Here is a 26,088-nt window from a genome sequence, read left to right on the forward strand (position 1 = left end):
AGTTATACTGAGTATATGAGTATAATGCTGGAAAGGAGACTTCTGAGAGACAATGAGCTTGAGGTGTCAAAGGATTTTAGGTGTTTTTTCTCAGTGCCAGGAGGAAGACTCATTGATGCTGTTATCACTAAACAGGCTAATAGTGTTATCACTACTCTCAGCACATGCTGCTGGTGAGCCAAGCTCCTTCTCTTCTGTGGCCTTTCTTGTCCCTTCCCTAAACCCCCTCTTTTGGGGCTAGCCTTACCAGGACCCTCATCCAGCTCTCAGGAGGTAGAATTTGTTTTCCATCGTGAAAAACTCAACAGAAATGAGGGGCTAACAGAGGAGCTCTCAGCTGTGGGCTACTGTAGTATTTTCACCTTGATTCAGTCAGTATGACAAGGTGCCCACGGCCAGGTTTTTACTGACTTCCCTTAAGTGAGTTCAGTAGACCAAGAGGGCCACAGAATGCGGGGCCATGGACAGGGAGGGGCTGGCCCCATGCATCCCACTGAAAATGCGTAAGAGATGAGGTTGCTAGGCAAGGATTGGAATGTCAAACAATGACTCTTCTACAAATGTGGAGGTTTATTTCAACAAAATGTGAAGGGTGCATTTGACTGAAGCGCCTTGGTCACGAGGGTATGTGTCCATTGAATTCTGAGACAACTGAAGGCTGCTTTGTGAACAAAGTAAATAGATACCATGGCAAATTTCAGTTCAAGCAAGTCTTGGTCAACACATCATTTATATTCCTCCTGCCTGAATTACCTTGCACGTGTAAAGGGCTGAGAGAATATCAGATTGTACCTATTCTGTGGCTCTGACTTCTCTCCCTATGAAAAATCACTTCTCAGAGTAAGGTTCTAATGTGAGGAACTCTGGGGGTGGGAGAGTTGGCATTACAGGGTTCTAAAGAGGAAACTTATTTAATGTGTTGTAATTTGGTGGGATGGGGATGAGAAAGGAGGTGAAATGAGTGTCACCCACACAGCCTATAAAGAATGTCAAGGCAAGTATAGGCTAGGGGAGGTATACTGTGGAGAACAAGATATCACACCACTTCTAGGTGGGTGGGATTGCATTTATTACAGAAAAGTATAGAGGAATAATTTGGTCAAAGAGTAATCCCTTTTTTACTTACTAGGGAAGCAAATAACCCTTAAGAGTAGGTGTTTCTTCCTGGACTGAGAATTGTTCCCCACCTTTTTTCGCCCTTCTGTGACGTTGCCAAACAACTGTACCTTCCACCTCAGCGTGACAGGCTTCAAGCTCCTGGGGGCAGTCAGAGATGTATGGAGCTGTGCATATCTTCAGAACCATTTTGCACAGTAAGTGTCTACCTGTGATTTAAAACTGTTGAGAAGTCCAGCCAATCTATCTGCACAGCCAGTTCCTGAAGAAGGGAAGTAGAGCGCCTTCTTGTGTGTTAACTGCAGAGTTAAGGTTCAAAACTGTAGCTTGCATAAAATATTCATACCACTGCTTCTAAAATGTCTTAGTGATTTCCTCCTTGGTCACCAGTGACAAATACAATTAGCTGTACTGTCACAACCAGACATACCAGCCCCTGATCACCTGACATTCCTGCTTCAGGAATATAGATGGGTAGACCAGTAATCTCTCTTCTTAAATAAACTGATTATTGAAAATAAACTCTCTCCACCACCCCTGAGGAGGCAGGCCCCTGCTGCTAGCTGGAAGGGACCTGGAAGACAGCAGCACCATTACAGAGTTGTAAATAATCTTAAGGTCATGTGGATTCTGTGTTCCCTGGGAGCCACCCCACACCGGGGAAGACTAGTATCTATGTATATTCCAGGGAAGAGACAGGACCCAGAGGGGACAGGAATGTAAACTTCTAAGAGAACAGAGCATAACTGCCTTGGAAAGACAAATGAATGACTCTGTGGAAAGAGAGATGAGTGATCATAAACTTTTGTAACTATCAAAGCTCCAAGCTTAATAGTATTAACCTTCCAAGCCCTAAGAAGAGAACATCTGACCGACTCTCCCTGCAGCCTGAGTAACTAGTTTTCATCAGTGACAGGAAAAGGCAATTCCCTCTGGCTCTTTCTCCACCCATCAGGCTATAGCATTGCCTGTTAGGCTCTGGCAGCCATGTGCAACAGCTTGTTGAGCCATGACATCTAGAGCAGCCACCTTTCCATTTATTCTAAGAGAATCTAACTAAGGTTGCAGTCCCCTAAATCAAGAACAATAACTCAAGTCTATTTCCTTTCCTCTTGGATGATGGTTTTGCCTCTTCTCTGAGTTCACATAGAGATTGAAGACTTCATGCTCTAGGTATCTTGGTGCAGTTAAATTGGGAATAGTTCCTCTCCAGTTCCTGGTGTATGCCAGGCTGAACATTGAGGGGAAAAAAGAAAACTGATTCAAGGCTTCCTGCTCTTCCCAGATTTGGTGGTGGGCTTATGACCTCAGCCCTGGCCCTCCTCTGCTGCCTATGGCTGCAGGCTCACGGGATCAGGGGTGAAGGAAAGCTGCTGCATGCTGCCCAACTCCTCATACTTTACTGTGGTGGGCTGTCAGGAGAGGAGGGACAGCCCAGCTTCTGTGTAGTAAGGCCTCACGGTACATGCTTGTACCCTTCATTGCCTTCTCAGGGCTTGTGCAGGAGATGTACTAAGAGCCAGGGTAATAAATACTGTATAGAACTGACGTGACTGGTGAGCTGGAGGGGGAGCTTTGTGATCCTATATCCCAATATGTCATATATAACCTGAAAGCATTCGAAGGGAAGCAAAATGCCACTTTGATTACAGTGCTCGGTCTCCTGTGCCTTCTCATTAACAATGGTTTCAGTTATAAAAGGCAGTTTTTAGCCCTTTTCTCTGGCGGCAGGGCAGGGATGGGCCAGGAAGTTCTTCCTACGTTGAAGGGGAGTCCATTGTGGAGAGGATCCGTATGACTTCTGCTCGCTGAGTAGATGAGATGTGCTGGGTCATGTGGACGATGGAATCCATGGCAACCTCTGGATTGGACTGTACCAAGCTGGAGAGGAAGATTTGGGATGGTGATGAAAAGAGAGAGAGGTATATGTGTCTAGATCAGGGTAACTTAAGAATTGCCTAATAAACACGTTATGGCTGCCTCACCTGATTTGTTTCCCTGCATTAAAAATATCCCAAGTTAACAAGGGAGATGAACCTGAAACATCTTACTATGCTATAAAGTAAGGAAGTACTAAAAAGAATGATGACTATGGCATGCCACAAAGACAGAGGAGCCACTAGGAAGGGGGTCCCACTGGTCAAAATCGGGACAGTTTAGGCATCAAAATAATTAAGGTAATGAATTATAAATAATTGAAAAAATAGAAAATTCATCTGTGCCAATAATGAATTCATAAGTGAATGTAGGAAAAGGGAGGGGTTTTTGCTTATAGAAGAGTCTGCGTGTTGACTGGTAATTGTGGAGGGAATGCTGCAGTTGGAAAGTCATTATTTTGCAATCATCATGGTCAAGACTGGAATAGGCAAGAATCACCAATGGATTCTAAATTTAGGGAGAAATTTTAACGAGGAGGAGGGTATCTGCATAGTCCTAAAGTGTCTTCCCAAAGACTGCTTATTAGGTGCAAGGGGAAATCAACAATTATACATGGGGAAATCAAATAACCCTCGACCAGATGACTGAAATTATATTACAAAAGGCCGATGAACATCATGTGTCTCCACATGGGAGATCCTGAGAAAGAAGCAACATTGCTGATGTAATATTCTGGGTGAAAAACCTCAATCTAATCATGAGGAAACATCAGAAAAAGTCAAAATGAGGAATGTCCCATTACAAAGTGTGTGGGTTGGGGATAAAAAGACAATATCATAAAAGACAAAGGCTATGAAAGTGCTCCAGATTAAAGGAGGCTAAAGAGCCATGATGACCAAATAAATATTTAAATTTAGACTGGAGCCTTTACTGGAAGGAGAAAAAAGGATATTATTGAATCAACTGAAAAAGTTGGACTATGACTGGTAAATTAGATAAAAGCTTATATCAATGTTAAATTTACTAAGGTTGATCATTTTACTGTGGCTACATAAGAGAATATCTCTATTCTTAGCAAATACACTCAAGTATTTAAGTGTAAAGGGCCAAGACAAATGTAATTTACCCTTAAATCATTCAGAAAGAAAAAATACATATATATGAGAGAACAAGCACGTTCACAAATGATAAAGCAAATGGAGGAAAATGTAAACAGGTAAATCTGGGTACAGATTTATATAGGGGTGTTCTTTGTACGACTTTTATTCTTGCAACTTTTCAGTAGGTGAAATGTTTCCAGATAACAAGCTACCCAGCGCCCCTAGCAGTCTCCGCCGGTACCTGTGGGGGAGACCAGAGACTGGAGGGAAGACCAGGGGAGTACAGCCGGCACTGGACCAGGAGAGGGTGGGAGGCAGTTTCCTGGGAAACACCATATAATCAACCTTCCTCACAGAATCGTTCACCCACTTTGAATAGCTGCATTTTGAACTAATATGTGGGCACAATGAAGAAAGCCTTCATCTAGCTGGGCTCACCTAGCTGAGAATACTAAGTGCCTGTGGGGACTAGTAGCTGAGAAAGAATTATATACTTCAGGGCTCTGTTTTCATCTGTGGGTCAACTACAACAGTCTCAAATAGAAATAGACCACAAAGATGAAATGGTATTGTCATCTCAGGATTTGTTCTTAAACTTTTTATTTCAAAAAAATTAACCCCACTTCTATCAAGGAATCCCCCCACTCTGCTGGTCTCACCTGCGGATCTGCTTGAGGACATAGTCTCTGCTGATATACTTGATGTTTTCCTCTATCACCGAGCGAACACCATCTTCCTCCGTCAGTTGTTTCTCCAGCCATTCCACCAGATCCTTGTTGTTGTCCCAAACGTAGGCCTGCGAACGGATCATCTAGGTTAAGCACCCGGGGGTCAGGCCAGACCTGGATACTGTGATTATTCAATAACTGGAAAGTTCACTACAAAAGCTTGCTCAACATTAAAAAGTTGTTCATGATTCTCCTTTACCTTAGGCATCATATTAGAAGGAGGAAACAGTTCCCAAGACAGGAGCTGTACTTGGTCCTCCTTTCCTCCTTTTGACATACACGAGACCCATGGTCAGAGCATGTTTAGGACTTCCCAGAGGGCATCAGTGCTCACACGGATGGTACTATCAGTCCCCAGTATACCTAGTCTACTGAGGCTAGGAGAATCCCATAACCTGGCAGGTCTGCAACAGCTGAAAGCCCAATTTAGTTAAGTGCTGATTGAGGGGGGAGGGTTTACTTGGTAGCTTTTTAAATGAAAGGTGTGCTTCCCAACAAAATGAGACATAATTCTTAGAATGTTAAGTTTATAGTCCCAGCCAGGCACGGTGGACTATGCCTCAGCCCTCGGGTTGTGGAATGCTCCTGGAATATAGCCCACTGTCTTTCAACAAAGCATCTAGAGTGGACTGATGCAAGGAGTCTTGCCTGTTAGGGTAGAGCCACCACTCAGAAACCTAACCCTCATTTTATCATCTAGCAGAGTATCAAAAGAGTCGAGATATTTATAACCCTGAAAGTCTCAACAAAACACCTCTCACCTCTTTTTTTCAAGATCATTTAGCTGAGTATTTCCTTGGTAGTTGATGACATAATAATTCAGGAGTGTATTAGAAGCCTAATAGCTTTCTCCTTGCTCTCTTCTCCTCTCATTTTCTTTACAAATCATTTAGGAATCGTTTTGTTAATGGTTTCCGGAAAACCAAGTACCACCATTAGGGCTCATTCATATTTATGTCATTTTGTTTGGGTAATTAAACACAAGGCTCGTCATTTAAAGGTGCGCTATCCTTCTCTGTTATCACTAACGAAGTCAAAGTCAGAATGACAATGAGTTTGGCGCTATAATTTAATAGGTGGGTACATTAGCGACTCTCAGAGGCTTTGAGGTTTGAGATGTGGTTACATGAAACTTGCATACAAGCAACAGTGCAGAAGCCATAACTGTAACTACAGAGCCTGCAAAGACACAGGAAATATTTTCATCAGACCCTTTAAGAAGCATCAAGCATTAAGCAACTGAGCACTGGGCTGTTTCCTAACTTTCTATTTTGTGCCTTTAAACACACTGGTTTCTCTACAGTCTCATTCTCCTTCTCTAACTTAACTGGCAAGTTAACTGTAATTGTTATTTATTATAGGTTATCTCACTGACCTCTACATTTCTAAAAATTCTTATGGAGTCCTACACATTTGAGACTACCCCAGGATTCAGGATCAGCAATGTACCTTTTCTAGCTCTTTGTATAGTTCTTCTGGCACCAAATCTGCCAATCTCTGTTTTAATCACCAATAAAAAAATCAGACCTCTAGTTAGGTTGGTGTGGCCATGGCAGTGCAAAACCAAGCAAGCCTTTCCACTTCTCTGTGTTTGGTTCAGGAGTTAAACCTCTCCTGAAGCTAAAAGGTAGGAAGGGGTTTGTTTTCAAGGAACGGAGATACCGCTTCAGTCCCTACTGATAAGGGGGTGGGCTGGTAGTGATGTTTTCTTCCTATGAAGGGATTATATTTTAACTCTTGTGTCCTAGCTTGCATTCGTACATATGGATGGATACCCCTGCAATCCTAACTGCTGCCATGTGAACGGTGACATTTCCAATTGTATCACTGCTAATTCAGACTTCTGCTACACTGCTTGAAGACTTCCACATATGCCCCCTACTTATGAAGATGGGGGGGGAAATAAAATAATGAACGCTTCTTGGGTTTCAAAATGGGTGGGGTAGGGGGACCACCTAGATTTACTCAAGAATCCCAAAGCCTTTAGTTTTGGAGAATATTTAATATACTTATTAATCATTTTTAATCCGTTTGCTTTTAATTAAGAAACAGCATGATGCTTTCCTATCAACATATGCCAGGGAGCAGATTAATTGTGGCTTAAGATAACTCTCCTCGATTGGAGTAATGTATTAGCTAACAAGATATCTACTTCTAATGATGCTCAGACACTACATTGGAAAGCCAGCTATTCTCTAGAGAGAACCCTTCGGTGTTCCCCTTCTGCAGCCACAGAGTATGCTAGGTGTTTAAATTAAACAATTATAAAGTTCCCAGATAGGATTAGGGCAACACATTCCACATTTCAGTTGTTCTCATCTCCCCTTTGACACAACATATGGGCCCTATATAGCCACAGCAAGTCAAAACTCCGATGAAGTTTAGATCACAGCCCAGAGCAAATATCACAAAGGCATCCTAAATCTTAATTAATCGGGCTTCAATAAATTTAAGCAACAACAGTGCTGCAGGTTTTTCTCAGCAGAACGGGGTAGGGTTTTTAAACAAAGTGTTGAGAGCTAATTTCCTCTACTTGGAAAAGCAAAAGTTCCCTCCTTTCAAATGAGTTTGGGAATCCAATAGTTCTTTGTTTGCTCTCTGAGAACACCATTGTATGTAAGATGTATCATTCCAGCCATCTAAAACAATGGGTCAACCCTATACTCCCTACCCCCAAAACCATTATTTCCCTCCATAAAATTATTAAAATGTGGCTGATTATTCCCTGTGTTCCAGTGTGAATTTCAAGCAAGTATGAAATGCTGGACTGCTAACCTCATGACAGGCCTTGGCCTGTATATCACCTACCTGATATTTTATTAACAACAAAATATCAATAAACATCACAATAGTGTCCTAAAATAATAAGTGTTCAGCAGACACTTATCTTCGTATCTTGCTATGCCAGAAGCTCAGTGTCTCAGGCACTACATGGTTTCACTAATTGTATGTAGTAATTAGTCTATTGTACAAAATCTAAATTACCTGTTTGCAAAGTTTCATTTCTAACACACTGGAGAGTTCTGAGCCCTCCTTAGTCGATGGTATGGCAAGACCAGGGAGTGACCAGGGTACAACATGATAGATGTAATCCCTGATCACCACTATATCCTACAAGGAGCCTCACCTTATGTAGTGCCTTGAGATACTGCCAGCCAGTGAGGTTCCTTCCAGTTCTGACCTAAACTTCTGGGATCCCATAGCCCAGTGGGGGTGGAGGTGGGGGCGGGAAGGGAATGGGGTTGCATACATCCAGGAATATGCATACTTTGGAAAGACATTTTCAAAATATATTCATCTATAAAGTTAAGACCTACTCAGCTGGAGCTGAGGAAGGAATATGATTTCTTCAGAGACTTTCAACAAGGTCATAGCATAACAGTAAAAAGCCATGTGCGCAGGCGTAGCCTGGTAGACCTGTCTCCTGAGAGCCACTCCAGCCTCAGTCTCAGGCCCACACGTGTTCTAGCCATGCTTTCTAGGTTTTGCCTTACCTCCTTCCTCTCTGCTTTAAAGAAGAAGTTTGGTCCATGAGACTTAACCATCAGCAGCTTGAAGCCAGGCTTTGGGAACAATGGAAATTAAGCAACCCTATCAGTAGTGGTTTTTCCTCTAGCATCCTCCCTATAGTCTCCACTGACCACTCATTTCATTTGGAAATTCAGAATGAGAGTGGGTGGGGAGCTATATGGACAACAGGAAATTATTACAGGATTATAGGCTGCAGGGTACAGTTCAGCAAACCAAATCAAAGAACATTTTCTGAGCATTTACTGTGCTCATGGAACCCACCCTGAGACGATCTTCAAGTTATATAATTTAAACTTTTAGTCTAGTATATTATTTTTTTACCCACTAGCACATTGTGCTGAGGAAGAAATCAGCATATTTTGAGTGTCTACTGGGTTCCAAACATTTTGCTCAATGCTTTACCATGTTATTTACAACCCTACGAAATAAATATGTCCACTTTATACATGAGGAAATGGAGGCATAAATAATATGCCTAAGCCAGTACATGGCAAAGCTGGGACCCAAAAGTTTGTGAGGTTCCAAAATCTGTTCTTATCATTGCTCCATACAAAGTTCTAATCTCAATTTCTACTATTGGGGATTGGGAAAAATCAATTAACCTGTTTGAAAAAGTGCCATAAACACCGTATATCTCAGATTGTGAATCTAAGAATCAAGAGAAAAAACATGCTCACGAAACAAGTGTGTGCCATGCTCTTACAATCCAATTTAAACTACAGTTCTTGTTAATTTTTGCAGAGAGTTGTAGAGATGTTTTTCTTCTGCTTGCAGTGAAACTACAAACCATAAACCCTACTATTTTCCACAACAGGATTGTCCCAGTAGATTCAAACAGAACCCTATAACTCACTGTTACAGAAACCTTGAAGAGAAACAAAAGAATTATATAGCTCAATTATAACATCATGGTGTCTTCAAACTTTCTATCTTGGAATCTTTTTTTTCAGAATTAAGATTAAAAACAAATTCTCTGAGGGGAAAAAAAGGACACACAGCACAGCTAATAGAGAGCTATCACTAAATGTCTTTCACTACTAGGAAGCAGATTAAGGTTTGGTGTAAAGCCAGGGTCTAGGCTAAGCCAGTCTTTGCACTTGAGATACACAGCACACAATACCACTATTTAAAGAACAACTACAACATCAACAACAAAAAGTGGTGGTTTTAAGCATTTCTAAACCCTGACCAGATTCTAAGACAATTCTTCAGTGGCAGCACAATATTTTTCAACATTGCAATACTTTATTCTCTCAAGGGTGCTGCAAATTTTATCACCCCAACTAAACTAGGTCCTGCTGAGCCTGCAGAATTTGAAAGGAGGTTTCCAAGCCACATCATAGGATCATCCATCCTCACTTTCTCTCCTTGGCTATCCTCTCAGACTGAGAGTTTGGGAGAAAACTCTTTTGCAGATGAGATCAAGGGAAATGGCCTCAATTCTTGGGTATAGACAGTTCAGACACAATGTCCCCCTGGGAGCAGGACGCTGCGGCACAACAGAAGGTACCCTATCGACTCACTTTCATGCTCAGAGGGGAAGCTATTTCTTCTCCTCTTCTTTGTGCCTGCTGAGGCCTTGTGTGTCCATTAGTCATTAATGTGGGAGTAAGGCAGTGCAGTTCTTTCCAGGCCACATGCACACTCAATTTACCTAGTTGGCCACTCTTAACTGGAGAACAACCTCTTATTTTACACTTGTTTGACCTTTAATGCCAGCTTCCACTAGAAGCCGCCAGTAGCCACTAACAAAATCATCTCACTCAATTATGCCACAGAATTACCTTAACTTGAACCAAATGTCATATAAGGTTGAGCTCCTCTGCTGCACATCTGAAATACTTATCCAAAGATGTTTTTCAGTCATAAAAAAATGGGTAGACTTAACACTAAGGTGAATCATAGAAGCACCCAATTCACTAGCTTTAAAACAAAGGTAGTCTTTGGAGTTCTTTTCTGAGAATAGTTAGCAGAGATTTCAGGCAACTCTTTCCAAGAAGAGGCTTGAGTCCCCTATCTGCACAGTCCAGGACTCTTCATGCCAGCCCTCCAACAATATTCCAACTTGGTAGTCACCAGTGTTTCTGAGCATACTCCTATCAAAAATTCAACAAGTATATTATCAGAACATACTGCCAATACTCTAATAAAAATAATATACGATTTCTATGATTTACTTCTAATCCATATGCTAATTGTTAATAAAGGTTAATTTCTTTTTCTTTGTAACAACGAATAAAAATAAGTTTTTCCATTTTTTTTCATTCTCCTGTGGGTTGTCTTGTGCAGCTCACCATAGATATTACTCTTCTCACTATCTCAGGGGCAAATGCTGGTGTCCTTACCACCTAGTCCTGGCCTCAGACCTGCCCTATCCATAACCCCGAGGCAAGAGCACCAGGCAAGAAGGTGGGCGGATGCACAGGGGTCCTGCCCCTCGCTTCCTGCCCTCACCACCTGGATTCCTTTTGTCATTCTAGGTGACAATGAGTGCAGGGCTAGCTCAGTGGCCACCGGTGCAGAGGCTGGTGTTCTGGTCACCACTTAGGGTTTTGGCATGCTTGTCCCAGTGTAGAGGCCCACCACTGCTGGCTCTGCAACTTTGGCGGGGGAACCAGCAGACTGTGTCCTGCACTAACCTGGGGCATGGTCTAGTGACTTGGTCAAAGGACACAGAAGCAGACCTTAGAGATTCTGATCCCTGTTTATTCATGGGCTCTGCGCAGCCTTGGGTGTAGCCATGGCTGGCTACCACAGGCAAGCAGAACGGCAAGCTGTGGCCCATGGCTGCAAGACCTGAGGGAGAACATAGAGTTCACTGACCATGAGCTGCAGGAGTGGTACAAGTGCTTCCTCAAGGAAGCCAATGGCTTCCTGCCCCACTGGCTGCCTGACTGTGTAAGAGTTCAAGATGATCTACGCCAACTTCTTCTCCCACAGCGGTGCTTCCAAGTTCACAGTGAATGTTTTCTGCACCTTTGACACCAATAGTGACAGCACCATCGACTGCCTGTTCATCACTGTGCTAGGAATGACCTCATGTGACAAGCTGGAGCAGAAGCTCAAGTGGCCTTCAGTATGTACAACCCGGACCACAATGGCTACATCAGCCGCAATGAGACGCTTGAGATGGTGCAGGCCATATATAAGATGACGTCCTCTGTGATGAAAAAAATGCCTGAGGGCAGTCCACTCCAGAGAAATGAATGGACAAGATCTTCAGGCAGATGGACACAAACAACAACAATGGCAAACAGTCCCTGGAAGAATTTACTGAGTTATCTCTTCATCATCCAGGTATTGCAATGTGACCCCGGTAGTGTGAGCCAGTTCTAAGGAAATGGGTATCTAGACAGTCACAGAGAAACACAGGCTAGTTTGGCTATTTAAGCTTTGCTTGCAAACCCAGATGCCTCCTCAATCATTTCTGCACTTCCAGAAACCAGGTGCCCAGGCAACACCATTGCACCTGCCTAGGCCTGCAGGCTGACCTCCCTTCTCCATCTGACCAGTGTAACCCTCCTCCCAACCCTCCCCTTCAGCCTGTTCTTTCCCACAGCGACTCACAGGGATGGGTCTACATGCAGGGTTCCTAGGGTTCATGGCTTCTCAGGCACCTCCTTCCCACGGGGGCACCTAATAGGACAACCTGAAGATACCATGTAGGACTTCCTAAGACAGTGCCAAGGCCAGCTAATTTATTTTGTACTACCAAATAATTCTGTTAGAAAAGTGGAGATCAAAATGGAAGAGAGTAGATAAAGAAGTCCTTCCCCAAACATGGTTCCATCTATCTTGTTTATTTTCTCTGACCAAAATTGCTTGTACTTAGATATACTGTGGTCTTTTTAAAATATATAAAATTATAGTATGGTGAAGCACCATGTATGTGTAGGTCACCCCATTTAATGCACCTAATTGCCTTTCAAGTGTGGTTCCTCTCTGGGCCTGCGATTTTTTCAAGCCTGGTTGCTTTGTGGTATTTATGCACTTTGCATCTGCCTATTCCAAAAGGCAACACATTTGCCCACAGCCATAGAGACCTACAGTCTATTAATTTAAGGTCTGTTCTCCCTGTTGATTGGTCTGGCATTTCTTGTACTAAAATGAGCAAGTAAGTGGAATTATCTGGGGAAAAAAGGAAAAAACAACCACCCCCAAAACATGAGGGAAGCTGTGTTAGTTTGCTAGCTGCCAGAATGCAATATACCAGAAGTGGAATGGCTTTTACAAAAGGGGAATTTAATACATTACAAATTTGCAGTTCTAAGGAAGTGTAAATGTCCAAAGTAAGGCACCAACAAGAGGTTACCTTCACTCAAGAAAGTCTGATGGGTCAGGAACACCTCTGTCCGCTGGGTAGTCACATGGTGGGCATTTGCTGGTCCCTTGCTCCTGGCCTCTGTTGCTTACAGTCTCTGTCCATGTAGGGGCTCCTCACTTTGCTTCTCTGGGATCTGGCTTTCATCTCTTGGCTTCCCTTGACTCTCTTCAGGTTCCGGCTTGCTTAACATCTCATGATGATGTCTGCTGGGTTCCAAGCACCTCCAAACATCCATGTCTTTATTCTCTGAAGCAACTGTTCTCCTAACATCTACATCTGCTCTATTGACTCTATGGCTTCTGTTGTTTCTGACTCTAAAATGTTTCCTCTTTTCAAGGATTCCAGTTATCTAATCAATACCCACATAGAATGGGTAAAATCACATCTCCGTCTAATCAAAGGTCACACCCACAACTGGGCACGTCACATCTTTGTGGAGATAATCTAATCAAAAGTTTCCAACCTACAGTATTGAATCAGGATTAAAAGAAACAGCTGCCTTCAAAGACTGAATCAGGATTAAAACATGGCTTTTCTGGGATACATAATACTTTCAAATAGGCACAGAAGCCATCTCAGCGGGGTTACTACTGCTCCAAGATATGTACACTTTCCATGAGAGGACCCTAGAAGATGGCTGGGTGCATTGTTCCCTGAATGCAGGATGGGCATTTCTTTCCAGTTTTGATTTGAAATCAGAAGACCTTTAGTTCCTTTAGTTAAGCATTTCCTACCTTAATTATCATCTCCCCTTAGGATTCCCGCTCTTGTCATTCAGTTTCCCCCTCCAAACAGCCCCCTAAGTGGTCTTTCTCAAACACAAATCAGAGGATGTCATTCTGCTGCTTGAAATACCTCAGTGGCTTACCATGGACCTCAGGACAAAGTCTAAACTCAATACAGCATACATGGCCCTGCATGATCAGGTCGCTACCCACGTCTTCTTACCCAGCATTCAATTTTTGAGTTACACTGAAAGATGTGCAGTTCCTTGAATGCACGAAACTCTTGCAATCAGGCCTTGGAAATATGAATGTTGCTGGCAACATTCCTCCTTCCAGTCCACCTTCTTCTCCTGATTAATCCGTTTTGTTTTTAGGTCTCTGCTGAGACATCACTTCCTCTAGAAATCTTCTCGGATGCTCCTTCTACCACAAAGAGTGGGCCAGGTGTTTCTTCTGTGCTCCATGGTGTGCTGGGCTTGCATATTTACCCTCGGTCTCATTGCTGTACATGACCTCATGACTTATCTGTCTCCCCCTCTAGAGGATGAGCTCTGTATGGATAGAAAGTACTTCTGCCTTTTCCTTGCCATATCCCCAGGGCTTAGTGTAGAGTCTGGCAAATGTAGTAAGTGTCCCAAAAGGTCTGCTGAATGAATGTGCTGCAAAGTGCCCTATCACCTCTTCCAACAAATGTCCTAGTGTGTAATTAAGGAGAATGGGACGGAGGGGAGGAAAGAGGACTTAGACCTACATGCTTCCCTTCCACTCCTGTCCTAGGGTTCCCAGGTGTGGGTGAGGAGCATGGCACAGGTTCCCCACCTACCTTTACTGTTCCTTCCACCTCCACAAACCAGCGCCTCAACATGGCTTGGATCTGGCCATCAGTCAGCTCTGGGTTGGCATTATGGATTTTCTTCTTGACCAAATCCTCCAGCAGGAGACGCCTCAGTCTCCAGTAGAAGAAGGTACGGGATGTTTTCCAATCTAGAATGTCCTTCATGCAAGTAAGGGTAAGATTAGTCATTCCCTCCCTAATCTGTGCTCAGTGCTCAGTCCAGAGGGAACCCCACCGGTACCAAAATCTACTCTCTAGTCAAGCCTCTCAGAGACTCAAGAGCTGGCTATGAGCTCCCACCACCTCCAGTCTCACTAGTACAGAACTGGACCCCACATGCCCTCTCAACAAAGACAACTGCAGCACTGTGCACAGCAATAGGCCTGGCTAATGCTAACCCCACACATGGCTGAGATGTTCTAGGGAAGCCTGTGAATCTCCATAACCAAAGAGTGAGTCACTGGTTTTGAGCAGATGGCTCAAATGAATTGCATGCAGCTCAAAAGTTAATTTGCTGCTGCTGCTGGAACCCTGACACTGTAGTAATCCACGTCCTGAAGACCACTTGGGAACCTATCACCAATGAAGGCATATGTGACTCAGTTTCCTACCAATTAAATGGACTTGCCTACTGAGAAGCCCACAGAAACCTAAATCATAAATTGTTTTAGGCTGATAATGGACATAGAAAAGTCATAAAAATTTGTAAATGGTTTGATCTGCTTAAAGCTGTTTTACTCCAGTCCCGCTCCCTGCCTGCTGAGCCTATGTGCATGAGACATACACCTCTCCTGGGTTTCTGACAAGTTGGGAGAAGTGGCAACCATTGTACTTACGTTAATAACACCCTTCTCCTGCATCCGGCCTGGTGTGTCGTGCAAGTCAGCAAATTGCACAGCTACCTGATGGTAAATGGGAATTAGGAATTCTTCCCGCTCTTTCAACTTGTTCTCCAGCTCCTTCCGCTCAGCTGAGCTTAGCTCTGGGGTGCCTGCAATTAGATAAACCTGCCCATCACACTCTGTTTTGACTAGGAATCTCTCTGCATAGAAGCAGCCAGTCACAGGAAGCTCAAAATCACCCAGCCCCCTTCCTGGCTTTCCATCATCTTACCACCTCTTTGCTGAATAACAGGACTCTAAGAGAGACACCAGACCTGTACTTGCCTGGCCATACAGAGTGCACGTGTCCTCTTTTCCCTAGTGGTCACAACCATGAAACCAGTCATGGGAAACCTTTTTTCCCCAGGCCTCACACTGAGCAGATGTGAACAACTTCCTGAGCCTGCGCCTCATTTCACTGTCGGAAGACCAGGCTTCTCCTTCCCCAGAGGGGCCAGGGCCAGCACTTCTGAGGCCCCATGCCTGCCCACTGCTGACCAGAGTGAGAGTGGCTTGACTCTTCCGAGTGTAGAATATGGTAGCAGAGTATAAACAACAGTTCTTGTTTTCCCATGTCTATACCAGATAAGGACCAAAATATTTCCTAAATTGCAAGCTGCGTTCCTCTACAGGCTCTAATCTCAAATTTGGACACCCTGACCTCAAATTAATAGGATCCATTCTGATTAGAGGCAGATCAGTGTGTCTCTTGTTAGCCCATTGGATTGACCAGTCCCTATACTCCCCTCTGGGCTGCTCACTGAGCCAACCCCTGATCTGCCTGACAAAGACATTCTAGTTCTTGGGCTAAAAGAGAAGGAAAGGGAAAAAAGAAAGGCAGTCCACAAATTCCACGTATGTCACCAACCTTATAAGCACAGATAGGAGTCTCTGGAATTCCTCATAACAAGTTCCACCCCTGCTCCCTCCAATCAACAGTATCCTAGTAAAGGTATTGCTGCACTGTGCTTTCTTCTTAATTACTCTCAGAATGGGACCTGTAATCAATACTGAAAATTTAGCTGCCTGCCTAGTAAGGAGTAAGTCTAGCTGAAGGAGCAATAGGTGACAGCCCCTAGTGTTGGGGACAACCTGAAGTGTTTTGTCACCAAAGCTGACAAACAAATACATGACCACAGGTGATGGGATGTAGAATAGAAAGGTCTATCTCAAGCAAGCCTGTCTGGGGACAGGCCTTGTATTTATGCCACTGTGAATCATACGCCATAAACAGCCTTGGACTGCTGAGTAAGCCGTAAGTATTTTACATAAACACAAGTGAACAGAACAGGGGTGTAACTATAGGACCTAGTTTCATTTTTATGAGGATTTTATATGCCCAACTCCACCTCTCTCTCTCTTTTAAACTCATGACTATTTAAGCAATCTAATGAAGGGTGCTTAAGGTTGACTATCTTTTCTCAGCGCTTTCACAGACAGGATCATCACTGACCTACTGCTTCAGGCCCCTGACACCTTGGCAGACGTTTTTTCAAAGCAAGTGAACAGGGTGACAGCACTTGGTCCCACACTGTCGGATGAGGCTGAAGGTCCATTAATCCCGGTGTGGCTCTGAGTGGACTTAGGCCTGCCTGAGGAATTGATGGGATAATAACTGAATGCGTTTGTCTGAGATAAGACTTTCTCCGAACACCCTTGATAGGGTCCTTCTCCACTAAAAGGAACCAAGACTCTGTGGAGAAACTGCTAATTCCAGGGCTGGAGCAGGGAAAACAGATGAGCTTGGAACAGCAGAATAACAATAAATGTAGAAGGATTGATGGAATTAGGAAATCATTATTTTCTATAAGGATTTAATTCTATATTTTACAAATATAGTAATTGATTTCCCAAGAATCATCACCGGATGCTAAAACTAATGGGTGAAAGTTTGATGAGAAACAGGATATTCATACATACAGTCTCAAAATATCTCCTCATGAATTACTTACTAATTAGAAAGGGGAAAAAGTTGCCATTATATGAAAAACTGATATGTGCCATCCAGATGAGAACATAACATCACTTCTGCAGTATTCCTGCCCAAAATTCATAACCTGACTCTAACCATGGGAAAATGAAAGACAAACCAAATTGAGGAACATGCTACAAAAAACCCTGGCCTGTTCGCTTCAAAAGATACCAAGGTTGAATGACAAAGAAGACTGAAGAACTATTCCAGATTAAAAAAGACCAAAAACTGCAATGTGTGGTCTTGGATTGGATCTCAGTTCAGGGGTGGGAGGTGGGGGTGGACTACGAATGTGATATTTGGTAAAATTTGAATACAAACCATGGATTAGACAATAATCTTTTATCAATATTTTAGTTCCTGATTTTGATAAATATATTGCGGTTATGTAAAAGAAAGTCCATGTTCTTATAAAAGACACACTAAATATGGATAAAGGAGCATGATGTCTATGGATTACTTTCAGATGGTTCAAAGAAAATATGTGTGGGGAGGGAGGGAGGGGGTGGGAGAATGAGAGAGAGGGAGGATGAAAGGGGGAGGGAGAGAGCATGCACAGGTCAGAATATGCATGAATGAAAAGCAAATGGGACAAAATGTTAATTGGTCAATCTGAGAAAAAAGGTTTTAGAAGTTCTTTGTACAAGAATATTCTTATAACTTTTCTGTGAAAGTATATCAAATGAAAAAGTTAGCCAACCTCATCAGTAAACAAAGCTAATATTTATAAAGCACTAAGTACTATCTATTAACTCATTCAGAACTCACAACAACCTTATAAATTTGGTATTCTTACTATCCCCATCTTACAGGTGAGGACACTAAGACACAGAGTATTTATGTAACTTAGTAAAGTCACAAACTAGAAAGTGACAGATCTGAACTCAAATGTAGCAGTTTTTGAACATTATATTATGAAGCTTTTAAAGAAGCTTTTGAACATTATATTATGGTGCTGCTATCTGCTTATCTGGGTCAGTAGTGCTTTGGTAATAGTATCCTTTTAATTTCAGAAAAGGCTGAACAGTGATGGCAGACTCCTGGCTGATAAAGCTGAAGTCCCAATCCACAGTTAAGACCAGAACACTATCCCCAATAATTCCCACTGTAGGTCAGACACTACTTACTAGGCAGGTCTAAGAGTTAGGATTAGGTCCTCCTATTAGTGTGAGATCAAGAATTAATACAAAGTAGGCAAAATCATAGCCCTGCCTGGGGCTGTGGGAAAGCAGGAACACTGCGGCCCTTATAACGTAGTCCCTCTCGGTAAACAACCAACATTGAACTTATATGCAAGTACACATATGCATTAACCACATATAACATATTTTTAGAGCATGTACTATGAGCCAGGCCCCACACTCGAAACTTTCAGAATCACATAGCTTCTGAGTCATCATGTGAAATCTGACCTAGGACTGATCAACTGATGACACTGTGCTGCCAGGCTGAACACCTCAGTGTTACTGAGCACTTTTCAAGTTGTTTCACAGACATTATCTCTAATCCTTGTAACAGTCCAACTGTACAGACAGGGTCTCTGTTTCACAAATGAAAAACCTGAGGTTCTGAAATGTAAAGTGACTTGCTCAATAGCATCTAGCTTTTATGTAGCAAAGTCAGGATTTACACTTTGGCTTGGTTGCCTAAAAATCTATGTTTGTCAGTAGCCATGTTTCTTGTAGATGACTGTATAATAATATAGCTTTCGCAATGTGACTGTGTGATGGTGAAAACTTGATGCTCCTTTTATCTACCTTACTGACAGACAAGTAGAACATATGGATTAAAAATAAATAAACAATAGGGGGAACAAATGTTAAAATAAATTTAGTAGATTGAAATGCTAGTGATCAATGAAAGGGAGGGGTATGGGGTATGGTATGTATGAATTTTTTTCTGTTTTCTTTTTCTGAATTGATGCAAATGTTCTAAGAAATGATCATGATGATGATTATACAACTATGTGATGATATTGTGAGTTATTGATTATATATCAAGAATGGAATGATCATATGGTAAGAATTTTTGGGTTCATATGTGGTTAAGTTTAATAATAATAATTAAAAAAATCTATGTTTGACTACATTAAGTGGTATTGAAGGTGGCCAAGCAGGTATGCTGGCAGTGGCCACAGGAGGGAAACAAGCTAGAGAGTCTGATTCATTTTGCTAGAAAGGAGTTAAGAACAAGGCTCAGCATTAGGTATGGAAGAGAGAGGACTTTTGGCTGAGGAATACAGCATTCTGGGAACAAGGCTTTAGCTTTGCCAAGTTGGATGAGAAAGCTGGCTTTGGGGCTAACAAAGTTTTCACCAACCCAATCAAGCTATTTTAGGGCTTTGAAAGAATAACAAAATAAATACCCACAATGCTCTGGTCTTCTTGGGTTCAGAAAGACCATACAGCACTTCCCCAAAGGCCACCTGGTTTGATTCCTTCAGTAATGCCTCTGACCACAGTTCAAGACCTAACTCAAAAAAGCATCAAAGGAAGGAAAAGACAGAAGTAATGAATGTATGTATTTAAAAATGCACATGAAAAAGCTAAGGATTTGTGTACTCTGTTTTAGGGGGATGATTTTTTTCCGTAAATTTTATTTTCTAAAAATAAAAGGTTGTTTTTAAGCTAGTTATACTCTTGTACTGCACACCCAGGGACCCTCTCGTTCCATGTACAGCCAAGCAGCCAGACTTGGTAATGATTTAGGAGAGATTAACAAATATGTCAATGTCTATTTTCTGCTTAATTTAAAAGTGGTGTCTATAAAGATTTTTGACTTCTGAACCCTGTTCTTCTGAAAGAAAGAAGGTAAGAATGAGAAGGGGGATAAAGAGTGATTATCCTATCATTGATCGTTTGTCAGGAGCATTTCTTATTCACTTGACTATTGTAAAAAGCTAAGCTCTTGATCAATCCTGTAAGCTCCCTGTACAATTAAATATCTTGGAATGGTTTTCTTTCTTTCTTAGCCAGATTGCAGGCCTTGGGGTTTTTAGGAAAGCAAGTCAGTGTGAGTGTGTGTGGTGTGTGTGTGTGTGTGTGTTCAAGAATATGCTACAAAGAAGAAAGTCATTCTTTTCTAGAATCCTATTTTAAGAAAAGCTTGAAATGGGAGTAGAAAGCTTTCTTACCCAAACCTTCCTTACCCATAATAAAAAGCCCCCATGAAATCATAAAAATCCAACCTTATAATTAAAAATTCTTGATGTAAAAAGTTAAATACAGAAGACGTATTGCTAGTCTGATCAAATAATAACTAACATGTTGAGAATGATTGTGTGCTAGTGTTATTCTAAGTACTTTTCATCTCATTCAATCCCTGCAACAACCCTAAAAGGTCTCTATTTTAAGGAGAGGAAACTGAGGCACAAAAAAGTTAAAACTGTGTAAGGTCACAAAGCTAGGAAATGGTGGAGCTGGGATTTTAAACTGATCCTCAAGTGTCCACTTGACTGTCAGGTGTTTCCTGGTACCAGGACACAATGAAGAGCCACATCTCTCTCTTCAATGGGGTCAAAGCTACAGAGAAGCTTCTGGACAGGACAGCTGACTTCTGCAGCATTACCCAAAGATGACACTGAAGGAGGGGAAAGGGAGGCCAGTTTGATACTACCTTTGAGCAGCTCACACTCCATGGAATAGGATTTGGGGGAGGAGAGACCCTCAAAGCTCAGAATAAAAAGCAGACAAGTAGGCTAAAAATTTTCTGTTCAGCCAAAGGCACTAGGTGACCTTGCAGAAATTCCTTTTCTTTCCTGAGCTCAATTTCTCACTTACGTAAGAACAATCCTAATCTGGCAAATAGTAAAAATGCTTTATGAAAGCATTTTTTTTTTAAGTTATACTAAGGGGGTACATTTAACCCCAATTTTAACTTTTACAGGCCCTTTTTCCTTCTCTTAGTAAAGCAATATGCTTTGATTGGTTAAATACTTATAATGTTAGAGATAAGAACTAGATCACTTTACTCACAAAGCTCCTGAATATCTCAGATAAAGAACATACACCCCTGCCCAAACCTTGAGTCTGAAAAAAATCAGCATAAAAAAGACTGGAATCTTATTAAGATTCAGAAGTATAAGCATAAGTAGCTGTTTAAAAGATCTATGTAATCAACATTTTCTATGTTGAAAGAAATTTCTCTATAAAGATAGTGATGGAGGGTGAAGAAAAAACCTACAGAACTATTTCTGTACTAAAGCAGGTGTGCCTTTTTTTTTTTATACAAAACCATTCTTGAAAAACTGCATAAATCAGATCCTGTTTTAAATGCCTTAGGGGAGCTATTTAGACGGAACCCTGCAGTGAATCCTTTGGTAAAGCAAATAATCCTTTTGTAATGGGAATAATTTTTCCCAATGTATCTGGTTTTTTAAAATACCATTTTCATATATCTGGTTTTCTTCAAAGGGGGCCATACCTATCTAAATACAACTGCATTTGCATATTGATTTTAACAGCAATCTCCTCAAGGGATGTTTAACCCTAAAGTTTCTTGCAATGGTATTAGTGCTCTGCTGTTCATGTTGTTAAAAAGCATTATGGTAAACACACAGATTTCCAAACAGGTATAAAAATATATACATTACTTCCCCTGTGGCCCTGCCCCTGATGCCCCCATGCAAACATACAGCATGAGAGTCGGGAAGCAGCATAGAATTATCCTGGTGGTGATGTGCCTCTGCAGTCTTTATTGCTTTTCTTCCCTAATTTGCTTTCCCTAAATCTAGAAGGATTGGGACCAAGCAGGGAAGAGAGGTCTCTCAGATGTATTCTGATGGCAACCTTCAGGGAAACAAAAGGTTGGGTTCACTCTGATAAAGTGCCTGCCAGGTCCCTCTGGCCTAAAAGAATTGTGAAAAAGTGCTTTCTGGGAGGAGGCAAGCCCAGGTGCTTTAAAAATATATAACCAGAAAAATGGATCACACTAAAATGACCCCCTCTCATTACCAGAAAATGTCACTACTGCACACCAATTGCTTCAAGCTGAATTGATGTGGTAGGGTGGGTTTTAAGTTATTGCTAACTTAAGGACAGAAGCAAGATCTACCTTCATGATATAAAATCTTATGTTGTTTCTCATCAGCCTACCTACTACAGAGCGCAGTACCTGGACAGGCACACTGGCAATGAAGGGCACTCCACATATAACAGGTGAGAGGGTGAGGTGCCACTTCCGAGGAATGGGTATTGGAATGTCTTTCCTCCCTAGTCTCAACTTTCCAGGCAAGGATATTACTTTCTGCCTCTGAAAGACCACTCTAGCTCTTTGCAGTTTACATCTTTAAGATGGATGCAAAAGAGGTGGAAAAACATACATAGCTCAGATACTTTGATTACCTCTGTCAGAAAAGCAGCTTAACCACTGAATCCCCTTGACCAAAGGAACAGTCTTTCTTTTCCTGTCATCCTGGCTCCTAAAGAGAAGGCTTAGGAGGAAGGCATTCCAGATTTTTAAAGACATATTTATCTCTCCCCATAGCCATAATCCTCTATCTGCACCTGGGCTAGAAGGCAGGCTGGATGCTGAGTAGGAAAGGAAGGACTAGCTGAGGCCAACAGCAATGCTTAGCAGTGCTGCTGCTGCCTGGGCCAGGCCATCAATCCCAGAGCACGTCATTGTGGGCACAGCCGAGATGCGACATGGCAGGCTGCCCATCTCTCTGGGACTGGGACCATGGCCAAGATGTGTCTTCCTTGGGCAGAATAAACTTCCACTAAGTCATTTCTTTGCCCAGGTGCTCTGTGTATTGAGAGACAGCGAGGAACTTAAAATTGCTTCACACTTGAGCTGGACAGTTCACTATCTAAATTGATTTGTTATTTCCCTCTGAACACAACAGGAGGGAGAGTAAGGATCCAGGAAAGGAGCTCAGGTCACAGTGCTCAAGAAGCCACGCTAGGAAGGCTATCCCATTCCACAGCCACTCTCCATGCCCCTGGCTCTGTGAAGGGTAGAAGGATGCCAGACACAAATAGTCCTTAGAGGGCCAGGGTTCTATCTCCTGAGAAAGAACCAATGTCTTTAAGCCAGTCAGAATGGTAGGTTTTAACCCTCCTCACACTGAGTGTACGAAGCCTTCCTGTCCCCAACCCCACTCTGAAAATCTAGGGTCAGAACTGTTCCAGCAATGCAAGATTCCAGTGCCTCGGCTTAATTCACTTTTCTTTATGTGGCAGTTCTTCCCTTTATCTCTGTTAGGAATCAATGTATGCATTCTTTTCATCCTCTGTTATAATCACAGAACTGCAAACCAGTAATTCATTACCTACAATAAGACTAAATAAAATGACAAAAGTTGTTTTGTAAAAAATCAAAATTCTAAAAGGAGATGAACTTAGCTGTTCAGAAATTATATATGCCTCATTCCTTTTAGGTATTAACTATTAATTTTGTTTTTGAACTTGGTCAGTTGTACACTGGTGTGTCTATGTGACCTGTGAGCATGCTCCCCAAGGCACAGGTCCAATTTGGGAAGAGACTGGGAACACAAAATAACATCGACTTCTATAGGCTTTCTCCTAAATCAGATTTTTCAACTCCTAAAATCATTGGAATTGACTTTAGATCACAAAGGAAAAGAATATCTGTTTAATGGAGAACAGTCTCAGTATTCAGCTGAGATGAAACAGGAGAAATGCTAATGGAAAGCAGATCAAGGAAACAAGAATTCCATTCTGGGCTCTGACAAACATTTATTTTGTATTTTGGATGATGAAGTCGTTTTCACCAACTTTGTACCAAAGCATTTTAGCAGTCTCTAAGCATTGCATTGGGAGGCAAAAATGATGCTCTTTGAGTTCACATATGTTCTGCTACATCCATGCTGATATGCTGTATCATGATTGTGAGTGGGTGTGGATGTCTCCCTGAAAGACTGCAAACTCCCTGAGAAACAAGATCACTTCTTCTGTTTCTTTTCTATTTCCTTTCCTACACTGCTATTCCAACTGTGGGCCTAAGCCACAGAGGATGCTCAGTACCAAACACAGCCATCTGCTTCTTCTAGTGACTGAGATCGAAAGGAAAGGATGGCAATCCCCAGGTCTAAAAATGCTTCACAGATTCAAAGCAAATGCATATTCATCTAATCCTCACATCATCTCTGTGGAGGTATTATCCCCACTTTAAAATGAAGAAACTGATGTTCATTAAAATTAGACAATTTACCTGTGAGCAACATCACCAAGACTTGCACAGTTATTTTTATTACAGATCTGCTCGTGTTCCCAAGCTGCCTTGAACCAGAGCCTGCTTCATATTTAGCAGACTAAGGATTCTTTCTCTAGTGCCATTTTGGTCAAGGTTAAATAAATATGGTTTCCTTCAATGTGGATAGGAAATTGATAATGAGATGATTTGTAACAAATGATTAAATGGCCATCACTTGGGAATCTCCTCCCTCTCCCCTTCTTGTGCTTCAAAAGTTAAAAGGTATTGGGTGAAGGTGGGAGCAATAGCACTCTCCTTCAAAAGAAAAAAGCTTCAGCTCCACTCCCCTCACCATCCAGTCATTCTCCAAACAGATGTCAGAGAGGATCCCTCTACCTACCACCCAGTTACTGTGAAGGGATGATAACAGCCATTGGGGGGTTAAAAAGAGGCAGTGAACCCCCAGTTAATGAGTAGGAATTCAGCAGGCAGTGTAAGATAAATGGAGCTCTCTCTGCTTCTGCTAGAGTCAGCATGAACTGCGGCCCTGCGGCTTGTTTGTGGCAAATGGAGTGCGCGAAATATCAAAGGGCAGTGATCCAGAAGAAGACCGACTTTGACAAATTTTAAATTGGCCAGAAAGAAAACCAGGAAAAAAAGGTGGGGGGGGGGGAAGAAAGGAAAATTATGCAATTCGCAGTATCCTACAATTGTGGCATTGCTGCTTTGTACAGAATTAGTGGCAAAAAGAGCAACAAGGATTGCTGGATGCTGGGAGCAATTATGAGCCATCTAAGTGAGATGCTTATCAGTAGCTCAAGCTTTTAAAGCTCTCTCTGTGTAGTTGTAAGTAACTTGCTCTTCAGCTGCAGTTACTTTAATTAAAGTGTATTAGGCTGGTCAGAAGTAATTATCCTGTTTGGTGAAGAAAGAAAAAAAGAAACCCACCTCACCAATTCTGTCTGGCTAAAGATTTTAGAAACAATTTTGTCAATTTCTTGTTGTTTTTGTGCATTTCCCATAAAAGGATCAGGCTGCTGTGTGTTGGGAGTTATTGGTGGTTGTTTAATGGCCAACAATGGGACATAAACAGGGTTTACTGTAACCCAAGTTCCCATGTATGGCCAGGCACCTGGCTCAGGGCCCCAAATATGTAGTCTCTAGAGTGCAGGCTCTGGGTGGTGGACAGTGGAGAAGACACAAATAGTATGTTATTAATTAAATCACTATTTGGAACATAAATGAACTACCATAACTCTTTTTACTCCCTCCATTAACTAACTTTTAAAGACAATCTCTCTGTTCCTTTAGAAAAACAAAACAAAACAAACCAACAAACAAAAGAACCTCAAACAATTATCTTTACTAACACAGCAAGGGGCTCAATAGGAGACCTGGAAAGAAAATCAGTGTTTTATAAGAAACTGAAACTCACTCAGGCTATGGACTTAACACAGGGTTCCCAGTGTACTCCTGTGTTCAAAATGCAAGGGCTTCCAAAAGCTCCAGACACAAATGAGCAACACTGTAATGGCTGAAGGCATCGGACGCAAATGCTCCCAGCACCATGGCTGCTGCAGCCTCTGTTTAGAAGCAGACATTGCACAATTTTATTTCTACTTCTCTAGGTGAGGATAAACCCAGAACACTGCCTGGGTAGGGACCCCAGCTTCTCTATGCTATGACACTGACTCCTGTGTCCTTCAGTTATGAGGGACTGTCCAAAGAGAAGTGCAGAAATGGGGTATATTAAAGTCTCGTATATTCTCTGCCTGATTAGCCTACCCCTAACAGCAACTTCTAGCTAATCATTCTTTACTAAGATACCCTTAAAACTAGAGAG

At 42.1% G+C, this 26,088-nt stretch overlaps 1 protein-coding gene and 1 pseudogene across 15 annotated transcripts in view; one reads left to right on the forward strand and one right to left on the reverse strand.

Moving 5' to 3' along the window:
* Window positions 1-2,132: 2,132 nt before the first annotated feature.
* The window catches only part of ACACA (acetyl-CoA carboxylase alpha), a 449,622-nt gene continuing 425,666 nt past the window's right edge, over window positions 2,133-26,088 (reverse strand). For all 15 annotated transcript variants that reach the window (XM_077165076.1, XM_077165070.1, XM_077165071.1 and 12 more), the window contains 4 exons: window positions 15,074-15,228; window positions 14,226-14,396; window positions 4,754-4,890; window positions 2,133-2,997 (listed from right to left, as the gene is read on the reverse strand). In XM_077165076.1, coding sequence (XP_077021191.1) covers window positions 2,874-2,997; window positions 4,754-4,890; window positions 14,226-14,396; window positions 15,074-15,228 — 587 coding nt within the window. In that variant the 3' untranslated portion in view covers window positions 2,133-2,873. The remainder of the gene's footprint in view (window positions 2,998-4,753; window positions 4,891-14,225; window positions 14,397-15,073; window positions 15,229-26,088) is intronic.
* Window positions 9,821-12,041, forward strand: LOC143685636 (hippocalcin-like protein 1 pseudogene; annotated as a pseudogene).

The sequence above is a fragment of the Tamandua tetradactyla genome, chromosome 6 (assembly GCF_023851605.1).
Source record: "Tamandua tetradactyla isolate mTamTet1 chromosome 6, mTamTet1.pri, whole genome shotgun sequence".
NCBI lineage: Eukaryota > Metazoa > Chordata > Mammalia > Pilosa > Myrmecophagidae > Tamandua > Tamandua tetradactyla.